Source organism: Megascapheus bottae, chromosome 6, assembly GCF_031878675.1.
Source record: "Megascapheus bottae isolate mThoBot1 chromosome 6, mThoBot2.hap1, whole genome shotgun sequence".
Taxonomy (NCBI): domain Eukaryota; kingdom Metazoa; phylum Chordata; class Mammalia; order Rodentia; family Geomyidae; genus Megascapheus; species Megascapheus bottae.
In genome coordinates this window covers 69362813-69380460 of record NC_143514.1, presented here as the reverse complement: position 1 = coordinate 69380460, position 17648 = coordinate 69362813, and the positions used below count along the sequence as shown (strand labels likewise).

Genomic DNA, 17648 nt, shown 5'->3' with positions numbered 1-17648 from the left:
ATGGAGCACCATTTATAGTAACATTTTCTAGGCAGTAAATCTATCCCCTGGGACTTACCCCACTCCCAGAAAGACTTGCATTAGTCCCTCCTGGGGTGGCACCCCAGTGAACAGTCACCTCCCATTTCTCCCATCTCTTATTAGAGGTTGCCCTTCCTCTCAATACCCTTATCTTGGGGATTAGGCCTTCAGCATGCAGCGCTTAGGGGACAAGCCACGCCCTTGCAAAGGAAATGTTCAGCAGAGAAGCTGAGGGCTCAGACCTGAGCTTAGAGGGGGGCAGCCCGAGAGTGGGGGAACAGGGTTCTGGGAGGCTGAGACTCTAGAAAATGCTTGGAGTCACAGTAGGAGCCTTTCTTTCCCCTTTTCTTTTTCTGTCTTTGAGCAAGAACAGACTCAAGGTGGCACTTGATCTGAGGATGATAATAGAATGATAAGAGAAGCCACAGTTGCTAGTTGTGGATTTGTTTGCTGGGCTTGTTGTCTTGGGGGCAGGCTGGTGGAGAGGAAGTAAGAAGCCACCAGCCTTTGAGGAACTGAGTGCAGGATGACTGGCAGTGGACACTGTCAGAATGTATTTTTTTTAATGGAGGAAAATAGAATTCTGTAATGGAGACATTTGCATGAAAATGTCATAGACCTCTAGCAAAATTCCCTAGTGAGCTTTTAAAATACAGATCCAGATTTGTAAAAAAGTTGTAAAACTGATCTCCCATTTACCTTCCCCAGGTATGGTTGCTAGCATTTCACCATTTTTACCTTTTCTCCCTCTTGTACTCATTTTCCTTACACACACACACACACACACACACACACACACACACACACACACACACACACACACACAAGCATGTTGTTTTCTGGTCCATTTGAGAGTACATGGCAGACATAACACCTTATAACCCTAAACACGTCACTATGTATTTCCAAGAAGATAGCAACATTTTTCTACCTAACCACAGAGAAGCCATTACAGCCAGAAAATTGGCACTGATAAGAAGCTACTCTCCATCCCTGGACTCAGTCCTCCCAATAATGTCCTTTGTAGTGGTAATAACAGTAATTATGGATGTTATTTCTGCCCCAGGCTCCATCTTAGCATCACTTCCTACACTGCTTATGGTTTTCCCTCACCCTGGGGCCTCTCCAGAGTTAGTTCCCCTTACCCTGGATCTTCTCAGTCTTTTGTTTTCACTCATAACCTTTCTGAAGCACTAGGAGCAAAGGCTGTTGATGTCCCTCCATTAGGTTTGTCTGATGTTCCCTCATCATCCAGGTCAGGTCAGGCTTTTTTGTTACACATATCCCCAGAGTAATATTGTGTCCTCCTGTGTGTCATGTCTGATGGTGACAGCCATCCCTTTTCACAGATGGTTCTTTTTTTTTTTTCTTCTAGTCCTGGGCTTGAACTCAGGGCCTAAGCACTGCCCATGGACTTTCTCAAGGCTAGAGCTCTACCACTTGAGCCACAGCACCTTTTCTGGCTTTTTCTATGTACGTGGTACTGAGGAATCGAACCCTGGTCTTTGTGCATGCTAGGCAAGCACTCTACCACTGGGCCATACTCCTGGTCCTGAATGATTCTTAAGTATATATGATTATAAATAAATAATAGCTTTCAGTTATAACTTACATCATAAAATCAACCTTTTAAAAGTATAAAATAGCTGGGCACCGGTGGCTCACACCTGTAATCCTAGCTACTCACGAAGCTGAGATCTGAGGATCATGGTTCAAAGCCAGCCTGGGCATGAAAGTCTGTGAGACTCTTATCTCTAAGTAACAACCAGAAAACTGCAATTGGCGCTGTGGCTCAGGGGGTAGGGCAGTAGCCTTGAGCTAAAGAGCTTAGGGACAGAGCCCAGGCCCAGAGTTCAAGCCCCACGACCGACCAAGAAAAAAAAAGTAGTTTCCAGTGTATTCAATGATAGTCGCCATCTTAATCAATTTTAAAAAAAATCCTCAAACTGTTGACAGTCACTCCTTATCTCTCCTCTCCCATTCCTTGACACACGTTCCCTCCCATCCTTGTCACTTTGGATTTGAGGCTTCAGTGACCGGCTGTGTGCACTGTGGCATAGTATCTGAAGCCTTTCCACATTGCAGCATGTGTCACCACTACGTCCCTTTTGTGTCCAGTAGTAGACCATAGTCCTGTATCTCCTGCTTGCTGTCCTTTCAGCACCCAATGCACAGTGGGATTGTTTGCGAATTGGGCTCTTAGGAGTGGAGCCACTGGGAACATTATTGTGCAAGGCTTTGTGTGGATATAGGTTTTGTTTTGATTATGTATCGGGTTCCCCAAGATCCCTCCTAGCCTCACTAGGCTTTTCAGGACTCAACATACAGCTCCAACTCTAGTTCTGATTATGATAGTGAAAGACACACAGCCAAATTTGCTAAGGGAAAAATGCATGGGCTGACTTCTAGAAGTGTAAGTTCTAAAAATCCCTTTCTAGTGAAGTGGCACCTGCTGGACTTAACTCCTCCAGTGTTGAATTGTGGTGGTATGTTTAAGATGTCTACCAGGCAAGCTCTTTGGAAACACTAGTGTTTCATTGAATACTAGGGGGAAATCACTCATAATTCCCAGGCCCCAGTTGAGGCCATCTTCGTAAGCTGGCCTTCCTGAAGGTAGAAGTCTCAGACCTGCTGTGCTGTCTCTTCTACAGGAATATACCTGGACTGGAATTGCCAGGTCATGTGGTAGCTCCACACTTACTGTTTTTGTTGTAGCTTGTCCATCTACCAGGTCCATTCCCACCAGCCATTTATGAGAGCTCCACTTCCCCTTGGCCCAATAGTTTTTGTTTTCTGTCTTCTTATCCTAGTGGGATAAATAGGTTTTAAGTTAATGATCTGTAAGTATTTTGAACAATGATGATCCACAGGAGCCAAAACAAATTCTCTAAAAAAATCATGCTTACCTAACTCTAAGGCAATTTATTTTTTCCATACTAGTTGTGCCAGGGCAGAATGTTTTTGTATTTCAGCCTTGTCTTTTACAATATCTTCATGCACAAAAACGGAGACACAGGGGTTCTGATTACTTGGTAGATTTCTCACTTCAGGATGGTAGTGAACAGAGCTTAGTTCAGGAGTAAGACTCTGCTTCCATCCCCAGATTGAACACAAACACTTTGTCCCCAGTTGGTGGGGTGAGGAGGGGGGACCCCAGTGGCAGTTCTTGAAGTTTTCCCATTACCCACAACAGACACATGAGTTTGATTCAGAAGCCTGGCAGCATGTCCGGGGAGGCCCAGTCCAACAGGGTGGAAGTTCTTAGGGAGGCATGGCAAGCCCACAACAACTTCTATGCCCTCCCAGCCTTCTCAGAAAATTAGGGTGCCCACCAAGACCCCAGGAGACACAAGCATCTCTTCTCCCTCTGGGCTCCTCTTGCTCAGAAGCCCTCCTTTCTGATTATTTATTTATTAAGCTTGAACTCAACTAGGCACTGTCCTTGGACACTTTTTGCTCAAGGCTAGCACTCTGCCACTTGAGCCACAGCGCCACTTCTAGCTTTTTCTGTGTATGTGGTAATAAGGAATCAAACCCGAGGCTTCTTGGGTTTCTTGCGAGGCGAGCACTCTACCAATAGACCACATTCCCGGCAGCCCTCCTTTCTGATTCTTTACCCACTCTTTTTCCTGCATTGTGCATGATTGACGTGGTCTTTCAGCCACAGGTCAGGCTCCTGAGCTAGTTTTCATGTCCAGTCTTACAATGATTTAGCAAACCTTAGTGATCACCCCTGTGTGCTAGTGAATCTGTGGAAGGCACACAGCTAAGAAGAGGGGTAGAGACTGACCAGGTTATAAAAACTTTACTTTAGACACTATGCCACTATGCGTCAGGAATGTAGGTGGGGGTCTGCTACTTCGCTGGAATCTGAAGGAGGTTGTGCAGTTGGCTCGAGGAGAGGGCAGCTGCAGCCTGTGGCTGGATCCAGGAGAAGACACCTAGTTGATGCTTGTTGGGATGTGTTCAGAAGATAGAGAAGTACTTCGAGGAGGTGGGGGGCTGCTTATCTATTACCTGGGCTAAAGCACCAGTGACCCAACTGGGACAGCATATGGAGATAGCTCCTAGGACCTTCCAAGTCCAGACCAGAAACACAGGAACTAGTTTGTGCCTTGGGCTGCCTCCCTCCCTCTCTGCCTTTATGGAAAAGAAGAGGCCACGATCCAAACATCTCTCCATAATTACTCTCAAACACCTACTTCTCTCTAAGTGGTGGGAGGATAGGGTGAGGCATCACACACCTCCGCTCCTTTTCATGCTATTAGTGCTCTGAAAGCCTGCTGCTGCCCCCCCAACCCCACTCATTAATTGCCCTTCTCCCCCTCCCTTCAGAAAGAGCCCCCAGATGAGAGACACCTGGAAGGAGGCCAGTCTCCCTCATATACTTATTCCCATCAATCTTTTTTTTCCCCTGTTATTGCCAAATGAAGATGAGTAGAAAATAGCAGCGGAATGGAACCCAGACGTACACCTGAGCCAAGCTCTTGGCATGCATTTACATGACATTTGCATGTGTGTCGCCCAGAAGGCCCCATATCAGCCAAGGGTGAGGTGCGCTTGGCTGCCTTGGGAGATGGGAGAGCAGTTGTTCCTCAGCCTGGCTGGTGCTGCAGCCTGAGCATGTGTGTTCCATCTTGGAGCTTCTGCTTCACCATCCATGAAATGGGGGAGTGTTCTGTTACTTCAAAGTTCAGGCCCTTTTCCTGCCAGCCTGCCTTCCTGCTCATTTTGGTTACAGCAGCAGTGTAGCTGTGTTCACTGCCCACCATGGGCCTGGGAAAGATGGTTTGTAAGCCTGGGCACTTGGAGTGACCCTGTTCCTAGAAAGAGGGCACTGGCTCAGGAAGCACCAGCAGGAGTTAGGAGGATAAAATATAAACGGAGCAAGTCAGTATCCAGCAGTTGATGAGGTAGCAGAAACTGGAAGTATAGGTTGAGCATCCCTAATCTGAGATCCTAGGCACTCCAAAATCTGAAACCTTGTGGCAAACTTCACACTACAAATGGAGTGTGACACCTGGCCTCACTTCACAGGTAAATGCAGTTGCCCTAAAACTAGTGTGTAAAATTACCTTTAGATTATGTGTATAAGGTATATATGAGATATAAGTATATTTTGTGTGTAGGCTGCAGTCTCTAAGATATTTCTTTGTGTATATTCAAGTGTCTTAAAATAAAATTTGACATCCAGAGCATTTCTGGTGACAAGCATTTTGGAGAAGGGACACTAACCCTGTAAAATAAATAGATCGATATGCTGAGGGTAGTGCCCTCAGAAAGTGGTGATTGGGAAGATAATGGCCCCAGCAAAAACTCAGCAGGAATCCTTCTTAACAAACACATTGGGCTTGGTATACGTCTGTTATCCCAGCAACACAGAGGCATGGATAGGAGGATCACAGACTGACACCTAGGTCAAACCCACAAGACCATATCTGAAAAAATAAACACAGCAAAGAGGTCTAGAAGTTGATAGTCAAGTTAACCTAGCAAACAAATGGTCCTGAGTTAAAAAAAAAAAAAAAAAGCAAGGAATGGGGGTGAGGAGAAAAAAATCAGTACTTCTCAGATGTGGCCCTTGGAGCAGCTGCACCATGTGAGGACTTGTTAGAAAAACAAATTGGTGAGCCCTACCTCAGACCTGTGGAATAAGAAGCCCAGGGATGTGCCCATGATTTGCTTTCCCAGCCCACAGGAATTCTGAGGCAAGCCAATGTTTGAGAATTGATAAGAACTTGGAGAAAGACCAAAGAGGGTAGGAACTAGAGTTTGTCACTGCCTGTTGAAAGTGAGCATTTTCATTTGGTTCTGTGCATGTGTGTGTGTGTGTGTGTGTGTGTGTCTGTATCTGTGTCTGTGTGTCTCTGTATCTGTGTGTATGTTGGGCTTGATCTCAGAGCGTGGGCATTGTCCCTGAACTTTTTTGCTCAAGGCTAATGCTCTACCACTTGAACCACAGCTGTGTGTGTGTGTGTGTGTGTGTGTGTGTGTGTGTGTGTGTGTGTGTGTGTGTGTGTGTGTGTGTGTGTGTGTGTGTGTGTTTAACTGGTGATAAGAGTCTTATGGACTTTTCTGTCTCAGATCTCAGCCTCCTGAATAACTAACTGGATTATAGGTATAAGCCAAAGATCTTGGCTCTGCGTGGTTCTTTTTTTTTTTTTTTTTTTAATTGCTTGTGGGGCTTGAACTCAATGCCTGGGAGCTATCCCTGAGTTCCTTTTGCTCAAGGCTGGCTCACTACCACTTGAGCCACAGCTCCACTTCTGTCTCTCTGGTAGTTAATTAGAGGTAGAAGTCTCACAGACTTTCCTGACTTGCCTGGCTTCAAACTAATTCTCAGATCTCAGCCCCTTGAATATCTAGGATTATAGGCTTGAGCCACCAGCTCGGCCTGTTGGGTTCTTTTATGGGAACTATTCAAGGTTATGGCACTCTTATGTCTGTTAAAGCTGACCTCAACTGAGGCCACTGAGTTTAGCTGTTTAGTTCCATGTATAGTCACAGGGATGGTCTTACTAGTGGGATCAGAATTCAAGCCTGAGTTCTCACCAGGTGGCTTCTCTACTGCCTACCCTCACTTGAGCTCCACTGCATACCCAGCTTCCTCCTCTACCCCGGTAACCCCAGATCTGTGTGCCATGCTGTCTTCCTGCAGCCTCCAAAGAAAGCAAAAGGGGCATAACAAGCAAGTCTGGGAGACTACAGGTACAAGAGAGGAGAAGGTGACTGTCACCCTGCCTGTCCCTCAGCTTTCAATGCCAAGTACAGGGAGCAAAATGCTGGTGCTCCTGCAGGACGATGAAACTGTCTTTATGTAACAAGAACACACAGGATAATGCAGTCCTCAGTTACACATTGATGCCTGCATATGCCAAGCCTTCTGTAAGGTGTCATGTGGCAAGGCAAGTGGAATTGGTGACCTCAAGGAGCCAACAAATAGCAGTAACTAGCTTGAATGGCAGGTTGCCTGAAGCCACTGGGGCAGGTCAGGGTAGTGCAGAGACTGGTGCAGTGACATTAGGAAACAGACCTAAAGCTAGAAGATGAGGGTTCTGTTTCTGGCCCCCAGACTCACCGGGTCACCACATGTCTGACTGGCTCCTTACACGTAGAACAGTTCACAATACTTGCTTGGAGAGTGTTCTTTCTATTAGATGCTAACAAATCCTCAGTGATTGTTTCCTCCCCTTGAGAAGATGAGGCCAGAGCAAAACAGAGAAGGCTGCATGGAAAAGGACACTCGTGACTTGTGCTTTGCATGTCTTCTCTATGGAATCTCAGTAGATTCTGGATGTGTGGAAGAGAATGGCTTTCACACATGTCTAGCTGTGTGCATATGATTACATGAGAGCAAGTTGCCTTCCTCAACGAGAGGGAGTTGGAAGAGGATTTTTAAGCGGGGAGAGACTGCGCGGTCTCATGGATGCCTGTCCTCTGCTCTTTCCCGCAGATGATGCGCTTCTCCTGGCAGAGCTACCGGCGCTATGCGATGGGCAAGAACGAGCTCCGCCCGCTCACCAAGGATGGCTACGAGGGCAGCATGTTCGGTGAGTTGGCAGAGACCTGCTACCACTCTGGTGGCCCAGTGCAGTTTCATGGTGTGATTTTTCCCCCTGAAGTGAGACTTGGTTCGTGGTTGTGGTCCTCTGGGCTGTTGCAGCTTCTTAGACTTCAGGGAAGGGCAAGGGGGGGGAGGGGTCAGGAGAGGGGGGAGTCCTTCCTCATCCTTACAGATTTCTTGATGTGAGGTTATTTACTTTTTAGATCACAGAGATTTGGAAATGTGTTTAGGGATGGTGAGGGAAAGGTTGCAATCTGAAGGACATTGGGATTTAAATCCACTCTTCTGGATCATGTCTGTTAAGAGGATGTGGGTGTCCAGGAGTCTGGGGAGCCACTGCCTTTAGAATCAAAGGGTGCATCTCTCGTGCTGCCTGGAAAATGACAGAACAGCCCCATGTTGCTTGAAGTTTTCCTGTGACCTCACCAGCTGCTGCCATTGCCCCTGTCACCTATGACATTCCCCAAACTTTGAGATCCCCTCTCAAAGTGACCCCCACCACGGTGTCAGCTGGGAGAAGATGCCAGATAGTCTGACTGAGCCCTCCCTGGGAGGTAGACGCTGGAACATGGTGGGGGTTCATACCCTCTGCATCTCACTCCTGGGGATTTGGGCTCCTGGAGGCTAGAAAAAGAAGTCTGAGGTGAAATGTCCAGAAAAATCTTGAAGGCAGATTGCGGACAGACCCCCTCCAGGTATTTAGGTTATAGGAGAGGCCTGAGGTCCTCCCCTGCCCTCATGACAGCGCGTTAGCCTTTCTTTCCTGGTGGCGGATGACTCACAGATGAGGCAGGGGCACGGGGCACGGACTTGGACAGCTTGATCTCTCTGATTATCCTAGGCATGCAGGGGGAAAGGAAGTATTAAAGATTGTAAAGCAGGCAAAGAGGATTTTCTTCTGCCACTTTGACATCTTCGCTCTTTCCTTCTGTGAGCTTTTTCTCCTTACATGTAATTTTATGTCTTCCCCCCCTTTTTTTGGAAGAAGACTTCACTTAAATCCTAAATATTCCTTGAGTCGTTTAAATTTTTTCAAAAATAATATTTTTAAAAATGGAAAAAAAATTGAGATAGGGTTTTGCTTTATTGCCTAAGCTGCTCTCAATCTCCCAGGCTCAAGCCATTCTGCCTCAGTGCACGGTAGCTAGGACTACAGATAAACACCACCATACTCACCTTGTAGTGAATGTTTTTAGCTTTCAGTGATTGGACATGGTGTCAAGATTTATGTAACCATTTCTTAATGTTGTTGCATACGTTTGTTTGTGTGTTTCCCCTAGTTTTCGCTACTAAAAATAATGCAGAAAGCCAGGTACTGTTGGTTCATATCTATAACCTTAGTTTCTTACGAGATCTAAAGGTCACAGTTTAAAGCCAACCTGGGCAGAATAGTCTCTATGAGATTTTTATCTTTAATTAACTAGCAATAAGCCAGAAGTAGAGGTGTCATTCAAGTGGTAGAGTAACAACCTTGAGTGAAAAAGCTAAGGGAGAACACGAAGCCCCAGTACCAGGACAAATACATAAATAAGTAGGTAGACAGACAGATGGACAGACTGACTGACTGACTAAGGTGTTACCACTCGTATGTTAAATTCTGTTTGAGGGTAGATTCCTGGACAGGAATTCCAAGTCAGAAGAGACTTTTTCCCCTTACACACAAAGTGTGGTTCTCAGGAGGCATGTTGCCTTCCCTGCCTGGGACAAGATCTACCCCACACCTCCCTCTGTATCAAGTGGATGGCTGTCTGGCCTGCCCAGGCCACAGACCTGCTCCACATCTCCCACGCCAGGGAACGATGCCTAGTGTGGAGCTCTTGAAGCTTATTTGGCTACCACTCTAAAGGGTAAACTAAGCAATTTGCAAATGCTTGGGGAACTGGTGGACAGTGGGGAGGGGTGTTAACACATCCTAGCTTAGGCACAGCTTTTGCTCAATCACGGGAAACACTTCTGTAAGCTTCCTTAGGACCTGGGATTTAAATCTCAACTCTTCAGCCCCTTCCCATCCCTCAGGGCTTGGTAGCATGTGTGGGCTGCCTGGAATGTGGTCCTTGATTCAGAGGACTTGGTGCAAATCTTCTTGGTGCAAATTCTGCCCTAAGCTTTGTGGCCAAATCCAAGTCACTTAACCTCTCTGGGTCTTTACTCATTTATTCTTCATGCTGAGGCTACTATGAGGATATAAACGAGAGTATGGGCAAACATGAAAGGACCACCTAAGATTTTCCTTGTAATTCATCAGGTTGACAGTGAGCTCATAGTGGGCTTTGTGGTGGGGGGGGGGGGATGTTGTCTGAGCCCTAGGAGTATCCTTAGTGAGCTGCGGGTACTCATCCCTGGGGCCTGCATCCCACCTGGCTGTGAACAGACAAGGAAATAAAGTTGCTCAGATTTTTTAAACTCTCACCAACATGCTTGTTGGGGCCAGCCCAGGGGCTGATACTGGGGACGCAGGGGCAAACCACATAGTGAAATTCCCATTTGTCTAGTCATGGGCACTGAAACTTCTCTGGCACTCTCTGGACTGTGTGCACAGTTCTCGGAGAAGGACCAGTAGGCTTAATCACAAATAGGTGGGAATGGCCCTAATTGGTTTACAGTTCTGTGTTTCTGGAGCCAGATAGGCCTGGGTTTAAATCCAGACTTTCCTGCTGTGTGAAGTGGCACCAACAGCAGCACTAGAGCTCAGCCTATACTGACACACAGATGCTGCTCTCAGGTGGAGGCTGTGACTAGGGTTAGTGCAGAGCTGATGAGAGCAGACAGGGACTTGTTTTCAGGGCCTGAGAGAGGCTCTAGCAAGGTGGACTCCCAGGATAGAAAAAGGGCACTCAACTGAACCAAACCGCCACACTACACTTCCCTTCTAGACCTGGGCTGCTGGTGGCAGCCCTCCTGGACTCTGTCGCTGGCATCTGTGAGCCCTGCACACACAGATGCCTCTGGCTGGTCAGGGGGTGGCAGTGCCTGTCCTGCCTTGGCTGAGTCCAGGGCATAAGGAGACCCTGTACAGTTGGACAGGGTTCTTGCAGTCTCCTGCATGGGGGGAAGGTAGTAGGTGCAGGTAGTGCTTCTTTTTGCTGAGACTGAGGAGCTGCAGCAAAGGTTATCAGGCTCTGAGCTGTTCTCCCTGTGTGGCCTTGGACCAAATTGAATCCCCCTCTGGCTGCCTATTGACTGTCCTCAAATCTCATCTTATTTTGAGGACCAGCTCTCACCGTGAGGCCTCTGACAGCCAGGTTTTGTGTCCTAAGTATTTCAGTATCTAAGCAGCTTCCTTTTTCACACATTCAGCTTAGCAGGTCCTGTCAGGAAATGTTCCCAAGGCTCTGCTGGCCACCAGCAAAGGCAACAGCTGATTCCTTGCCTTGTGCCTCAGGCCAAGACAGATAGATTCCTTTTCTTCCTCTGAGAGTTGGCTTTGGAACAGTTGGTATCTAGCTGGGCGTGGGATCCAGTTGAGCTTGGGAGGCCTCGAGCTGTGTGATGGGCAGGGTTCTTGGACCTGTGGTCATTAGAGAGGACATATGAAAGGGCTGGCCTGGGCCAAGGCACCTTTAATGCTATTGCCACAAGTCAGCTTGCAGCATGGGGCTGTGGGAGCAGGCCTCGCAGGACCAATGGCCACATCATGCCACAAAGCAGGCGGCCAGCTCTGTGAAGCCAAGCTTCCTACTGTGAAAGGGACAGACACCCACTCAGGGGATTTGGGGGTGGCTTAGGAACTTGGTCTGTAAGACTACAGGCCTAGGATTTCTATGCTGCTTTGGATCTTACTAGCTGTGTGAGCTTGGGCAAGTTGCTTAACCTCTCTGGGTTCAGTTCCCACTCATTTACAAAGTGAGGCAATAGTACTCGTCCATCCTTTGCAAGATTGCTTTGAGAGGCAAATTAGTTAATCCATTTGAAGAGCTGGTGCTCATACCTGCTCCCAGGTGGCCTGCTGCAATTGCCATTGCCTCCTGGAGATGCAGGACCTTTGGATCCGTATGCACTCATCCCATAGTGTCCAGGGCATGCCCACGTCCTCAGACCCAGGATGCCACATGAGGGCTATAGGCTAGCCCACCCAAGCCCTCCATCTATTCTGCCCGGTCCCCCAGCCCTCCATGCCATGGCAGAGATTGTGAGTCAACAGTCCATGCTGGTCAGTGTGTCTTTCACTCCTTTTTTTGAGCAGCTGCCTGGCATTTTTATCAGGAGTCTTGAGCAGGTCAGTTTCTGACCAACTTAGGAGTCTTAGACAAGCAGCAGGTAGCCCCTTATGTCAGTATCCACAGCCACCCTGAAAGTACTTCACACTCACCTGTCCAAGGAACTCCCATTTTCCCTTGGCATGGGATACAGAAGGTTGATGCCATTGGAAGGGCCCTTTACTGAGTCCAAGCCCTCATTTTAGAGTTGGGAAAACTGAGGCTCAGAGAGGGAAAGGACTTGTCAGAAGTAACATAGCATGGTCATTGTAGAGTAGGGGCTTTAACTCTGGTGCACTTTACCACCCAATCTGAGATTGGTCAAATTGCTTGGGTCCCCAGCATGAGTAGATATTCTCAGGTTCCATGGAGAAGGCTGTCTTGCAGAGGTATGTGATTTGGAGGCTAAGGAGCTCCATCCCCTGTACATGCATCATTCCAGTTTCACGCCACCTTGCTATAAGCCACCACGCTCCCCATCTCCCAGTGTGACCAAATGTGGTGGCCTCCAAGAAGGAAGCCAGGGCAGCGGGCCACACTCAGGGTGTTGCACCTTCTACTCCACGCTCCCTGTGTCCTGTGTCCATGCCTTACACCTTCCACCTCTCAGCATCAGTATTAGACATAGCTGAGTATTCGGAGTTCAGGCGAAAGATTAGATTCCCTTGTCATCCACCCCAGGAAATCTGCTCAGTAAAAACCTAAAAACACTCAAACGTCATAGCATCTGTTGCCAGCACACTGAGAACAGGGATTCGAGGGGAAGGCCAACCAGTTTAGATCCAGCTCTGTCACTCAGCCTGTCTGCATCTGTTTCTCCAGATATTCAATAGGGATGAATTAACTTCACGCTACAGCTGTGAGGCACCTATAAAGTTGATGTGTGTTAAACACTGTTTAGTACCTGCCTTGTGCATTCATCCAGTGTAATCTACTGTCACTGTTCTGTTTGTTCATTAATGAGAATAACTATAGTCCAAGGAGAGAAGCAATGTTTGGCACATAGTAGGCTCCTGCCAAATGTTGTAGATAGATGAGTTGCCTGCTTCAGTCTCTGTCTGCCTGCTTCCCCTACACCCTTGGTCTCAAGCTTGGCTCTGCTGTCTCATGTTAGCTGCCTTGAGCTCCTGCCACAAAGTACACTTAGCATCAGCAAACAGACCCTGCTTACTCAGCAGCTCTGACTCCCGGGCATCTTCTCTGTGGAGGATGTTTGTACTTGCGTGGGCAGAAGCATATCCCCCTGCCCCGGGCTGGCCCCAGGATGGCCATGAGAGCCACAAATTGGATTCTGCCTCGGCTTTCCGATCCCCAATAGAACTGCCAGCTGAATCCCTGTTCCAGGGGATGATTTATGGCCTTGGGTAAGTTAAGAGGCAAAATGAACACAGCATGATTTTCACATCACAGGCTGGGAATGTTTGGCCTTGGCAGAGAGAAAAATCATCTTTGCCTTGTAAACGGAGCAAATATGATGTTGAAGAGGGAATAAATTCAGGCCCTAAGATGTCATTTTTACAATTGCTTTTGGGTATTTGACTTAGTAATGCCTTCTGCAGATTCTTCACCCTGTTCTCTTCTCTCTCTCTCTCTCTCTCTTTCTCTCTCTCTCTCTCTCTCTCATACACACACACACTTACAATATTTCTGGTTCTGTTTATCAGGGAAAGTCACTCTCTAGTATCTTTGTACTTGGCAGCAGCAGCCTTTGCCAGTTAGTTTATGAAAAACACCTAGATTTCTTTGGTGTCTACTCTGAGTTTGTTTTGGGAGGTGGCTATTTGTTATTTGCTTGGTTTTGGATGATACAGAGTTTGAACTTAAGGCTTCATGCCTGCCAGGCTGGTGTTCTACTGCTGACCTATGCCTCCTGTGAACCTATTACTTTTTAGATAGGCTCTTGCTTCCTGCCCAGACGTGCACCTGGGCCACCATCCACCTGTTTTAGGCTTCCCATCATAGCTGGGATAGCAGGTGCATACCATAGTGCCCAGCTCTAGGTTGGAAGTAGAGAGGTGGCTTATGAACTTTCTGCTCAGGCTTGCCTTTGAACTTTTCTGCTCGAGGCTAAGATTACAGGTGTGAACCACTGGCAGGTAACTGGGATGTAGCATTTTTTATTTTGGAGTTCAAATCCTATCCCCAGCATTTTCCATTCAAATCCTATCCCCAGCATTTTCCACAGAGTGAATTGGTCAAGTTACTAAGTTCCCAGGAACTCAGCTCATTGCTCTGTGAAATGAGTGCTGGCCCACAGTGAGTCTCACCCTTCTCAGTGCTTCTTTTATCTTCTTCTTTGGGTAACTTAACTGGTGAAAGAACCATATCCATTTTTATGAGTTCAGGTGGGGTTTTTTGGGGGGAGGGGGGAGTTTTTCTTCTTGGGAAAAAAAAAATAGACAGTTCCTGGAAAATCAGTGTCAGGCTGTGTTGCTCACTAATTCTGCTGGCAGACCATGGTGCACATTCCCAACCCTGGCTTTGCTTTGAGAGAGTTGTCATCCATTTCACAAGTGTGATGTTGTAATTCTTGGTTAGATGGGTCAGGCTTCAGGACAGCCAACAAGCCTTCCCAGCAGTCACATGTTTTGGGAGCCCCAAATATTCCATCCAGAGGCCAGAGTGGGTAAAAGTGCAAAGGAAATAAATTAGAAGCACTGGTCACTGCCTTTGGCACCAGGAGGGTGATCCAATAAAAAAAAAGTTAACCCCCGCTCCGAAGACCAATTACACTGAAGGCCGGACAGGACCTGCGATTGCTATGCAGACGCTGCAGCCCTGTGTGGTCTCCTGCAACCTGGAGTGATGTGTTCAATTCCTGTCCACCTTCTGATTACCCCAATATGCCTTGGGTCACCTGGCACCAGATCACGGTGCTCCTGGAAGGTAGCCTGCTGGATTTTCCTGCTCTGACCTTGCTTGGCCAGTGGCGCCACTGCTCTGTACTCTCCCCTTCCAGAAAGCTTTCTTCCAAGCAGCTTCTAATTAAAGATGCATCTTGGCCTCTTCCCCTTCCTCCCCCCCAAAAAAAAGCCTTCCTGCCAGCATAGAGAACTAATTTCTCTAGAATATAGAATGGCAGGTTGTGTAGAAAAAAAAGAGAAGAAAACCCAGGCAAAGGGCCTCAGGTTCCTATCCCAGCAGTGGCGCCAACAGCCTCAGGAGTGTACACCATCCTCCTCTGGGCCTCATCTGTGCCCCGGGCCTCTGCCTCGCCTCTGCCACAGATCTGGAATTCCTGTTGTTAACTAGATTCTCTGTCTCTGTCTCTCTCATTTTGGAGAGAGCATTTGGGCTATTGATGATTCTCTTGGAATCTGAAATTTTAGCAACAAGTCTTGTAGCTTGGAGGGGGGCGGTGGAGGAGTGATTCAGGGTGTCTATTCCCAAAGCAGTTGCTGGCAACCAGTAAGATGATTCATATTGAAATTGACATTCCCTCCTAGTGGCAGTGTGTTCCACCCACTTTCCAAAGACCTTTCTTTCCTTGGAAACAAGACTGAGCAACCGGCTCCCTCTCTTCTCATCGCACCAGTAGCAAGTGCTTGCCAAATTTTACAGCGAGTGCTGTGACTCATAGGTATGTGGATTCGCAGGATTGCAGCCTGGCATTGCCCACTGGGTTCGATCAGCCCTCTGGTCAGGTGCCAGAAATTGAGAGGAATGGGGACTCGTCTGAGGGAAGCCCCACAGCCAAGAGTTGAACTCTGGCCTTCTAACTTGAATCTCTATTTTTCTCTTTCTCAATTACTTTTTAAAAAATTACTTTTAAAAATGGAAGTAATTTATAACATGTATAGTAAAATGCTCAAATCTTAAGTGCACAGCCCAGGGCACCATGGATTTATGTCTATCTCTAGATAGAATGGCCAGTTCAGAGCACTTCCTGTACATGCTCATAGTCAGTGTTAGAAAAATGAAGGAGAATGGAAAAGGAATAGGCCAGACTCGATCCTCAGCAGGCGAGGACTGTTTATTGAGGAGCAGTAAGGGGCACAGACCTTCCCAAGGACTTGGAGGCTGTGCTCAGGGCTGGGTTTTGGAGGCAGGCTCACATAGGATTTAACAAGGAGATAAAAATTTAAAAATAGGTTATGGGGGCGAGTCCTTAGCTCGGCCCACAATGGAATGCTCCACCTGGGATGTGGGGGCCATTATTCCCTGGGGACCAAGGTCAACATGACCTGCCTGCAGACAAGCATGTGAGCATATACCTGGTGCTTTGCTTGACCCTGGGGAATAAGGCAGGATTCAATCCTTTAGTCACTACCTGGTCTTCTGTAACAGGCTACTTTCACCAGTGTAATAATTCATGATTCGTTCATATTATAGCTGTATCACTCTTGGTTGTGAAATAATATTTCACTGTATAGAAACCACTTTTTACTCATGCATTCAGCCCTCAAAAGACATTTGGGTTGTTTCTCTTTTTTTTTTTTTTTTCTGTCATGAGCCGTGAACATTCATTTATAAATTTTGTTTTACAGTGGTCATTTCTCTTGAGTATATGCCTAGAAGCAGAGCTGCTGGGCTCTCTGGTCACTGTACCTAAAAACTTTGGAGGAGCTGCCAAACTATCCTCCACAGGGCGGCACCCGTGTTCCCACCATGAGTATCTGAGGGTCATGGCGCACTTCTGGACGTGTTTTTTGGTGGAATAGCAGTCAGGACATAGAAACACACCTACGATTTAAGTTGCTGAGTCCTACTGTTTTTTTTTTGTTGTTGTTGTTGTTGTTGTTTTTGCCAGTCCTGGGCTTGAGCTCAGGGCCTGAGCACTGTCCTTGGACTTTCTCAAGGCTAGAGCTCTACCACTTGAGCCTCAGCACTACTTCTGGCTTTTTTCTATGTATGTGGTACTGAGGAATCGAACCCAGGTCTTTGTGCATGCTAGGCAAGCACTCTACCACTAGGCCAAACTCCCAGCCCCCAGTCCTACTGTTTTTAACTATATTAAACTTTATTGGGAATCTGTCAATTTTCCAGGATAGTTAAACCGACTGCTACATCTGAAACTATGTCTGAGCGTTCTAGTTGCTCCATTAACTTTATTGCCGGTCAGCATGCTCACCATTGCCCTCCTGCTGCACACGGACTCCCACATCCAAGGCCCCAGCTTCCGGGAGCTGCTGGCGCTGTCTGCTCCGCCCTGGTCTGCAGGGAGTCCCGGCTCTTCCTGCCTTTACTACTTCTCACCTTAGCCAGTGCTTAGCAGGAGCTGTCAACAAAATCCTCTTTCACTTCCCGCTCCACACCACCACCACCCTTGTGCCTCTCTGTTTTCAGTCCACTCCAGCTGTGCTAGAGAAGGTACAAGGGACTAGGATTATTAATCGAGAAAGGTTGACTTGGAAACTAGGAATCAGTCCTGAGTTCTACATATCTTGGCTCCACCACTGACTCAGTGGGTGAGCCTCAGTTTTCCCTCCTGTGGAAGGGAATGGTAGCACCTTTTTGCTCAGGATTGTTATTGGTTCACAGGTCCTTCATCTGACAATAATTGTTAGGAGCCTACCCTGTGCCAGACTCTTCGAGACACAAAACAAACATCAGAAAGTGAGGTAGACTCCACATGTGTCTCCCCACCTCCTGTGGACAGGTACCAGGAACTCATAGTTTCAATTAAGTTCACACCAAGGGCTCCTCAACACATTCTTGGAGAGGAGACAGCCTCCACATTGAGATCAAAAGCCTCACAGATGAGCAGAAGAGAAGTCCTAGAACAAACGCCTGGGCAAAGACCCAGCAGGGAGATCGAGCAAGATAGTAGCCCCTTTGGGTCTAAAGCACAGATGTTCCACGTGGTGTGAGTCTGTGCAGCCATTGGAAGAAACTATGAGCATACAAATAGGGTCTCAGGAATTTCC

At 47.4% G+C, this 17648-nt stretch overlaps 1 protein-coding gene across 2 annotated transcripts in view; it reads left to right on the top strand.

The window, feature by feature from the left end:
- The window catches only part of Man1c1 (mannosidase alpha class 1C member 1), a 124371-nt gene that overhangs the window by 45414 nt on the left and 61309 nt on the right, over positions 1-17648 (top strand). For both annotated transcript variants that reach the window (XR_016536004.1, XM_090335530.1), the window contains exon 2: positions 7475-7571. Coding sequence is in view for 1 of the 2 variants with exons in the window: in XM_090335530.1 (XP_090191656.1) it covers positions 7475-7571 (97 nt within the window). In the remaining variant the exon portion in view is untranslated. The remainder of the gene's footprint in view (positions 1-7474; positions 7572-17648) is intronic.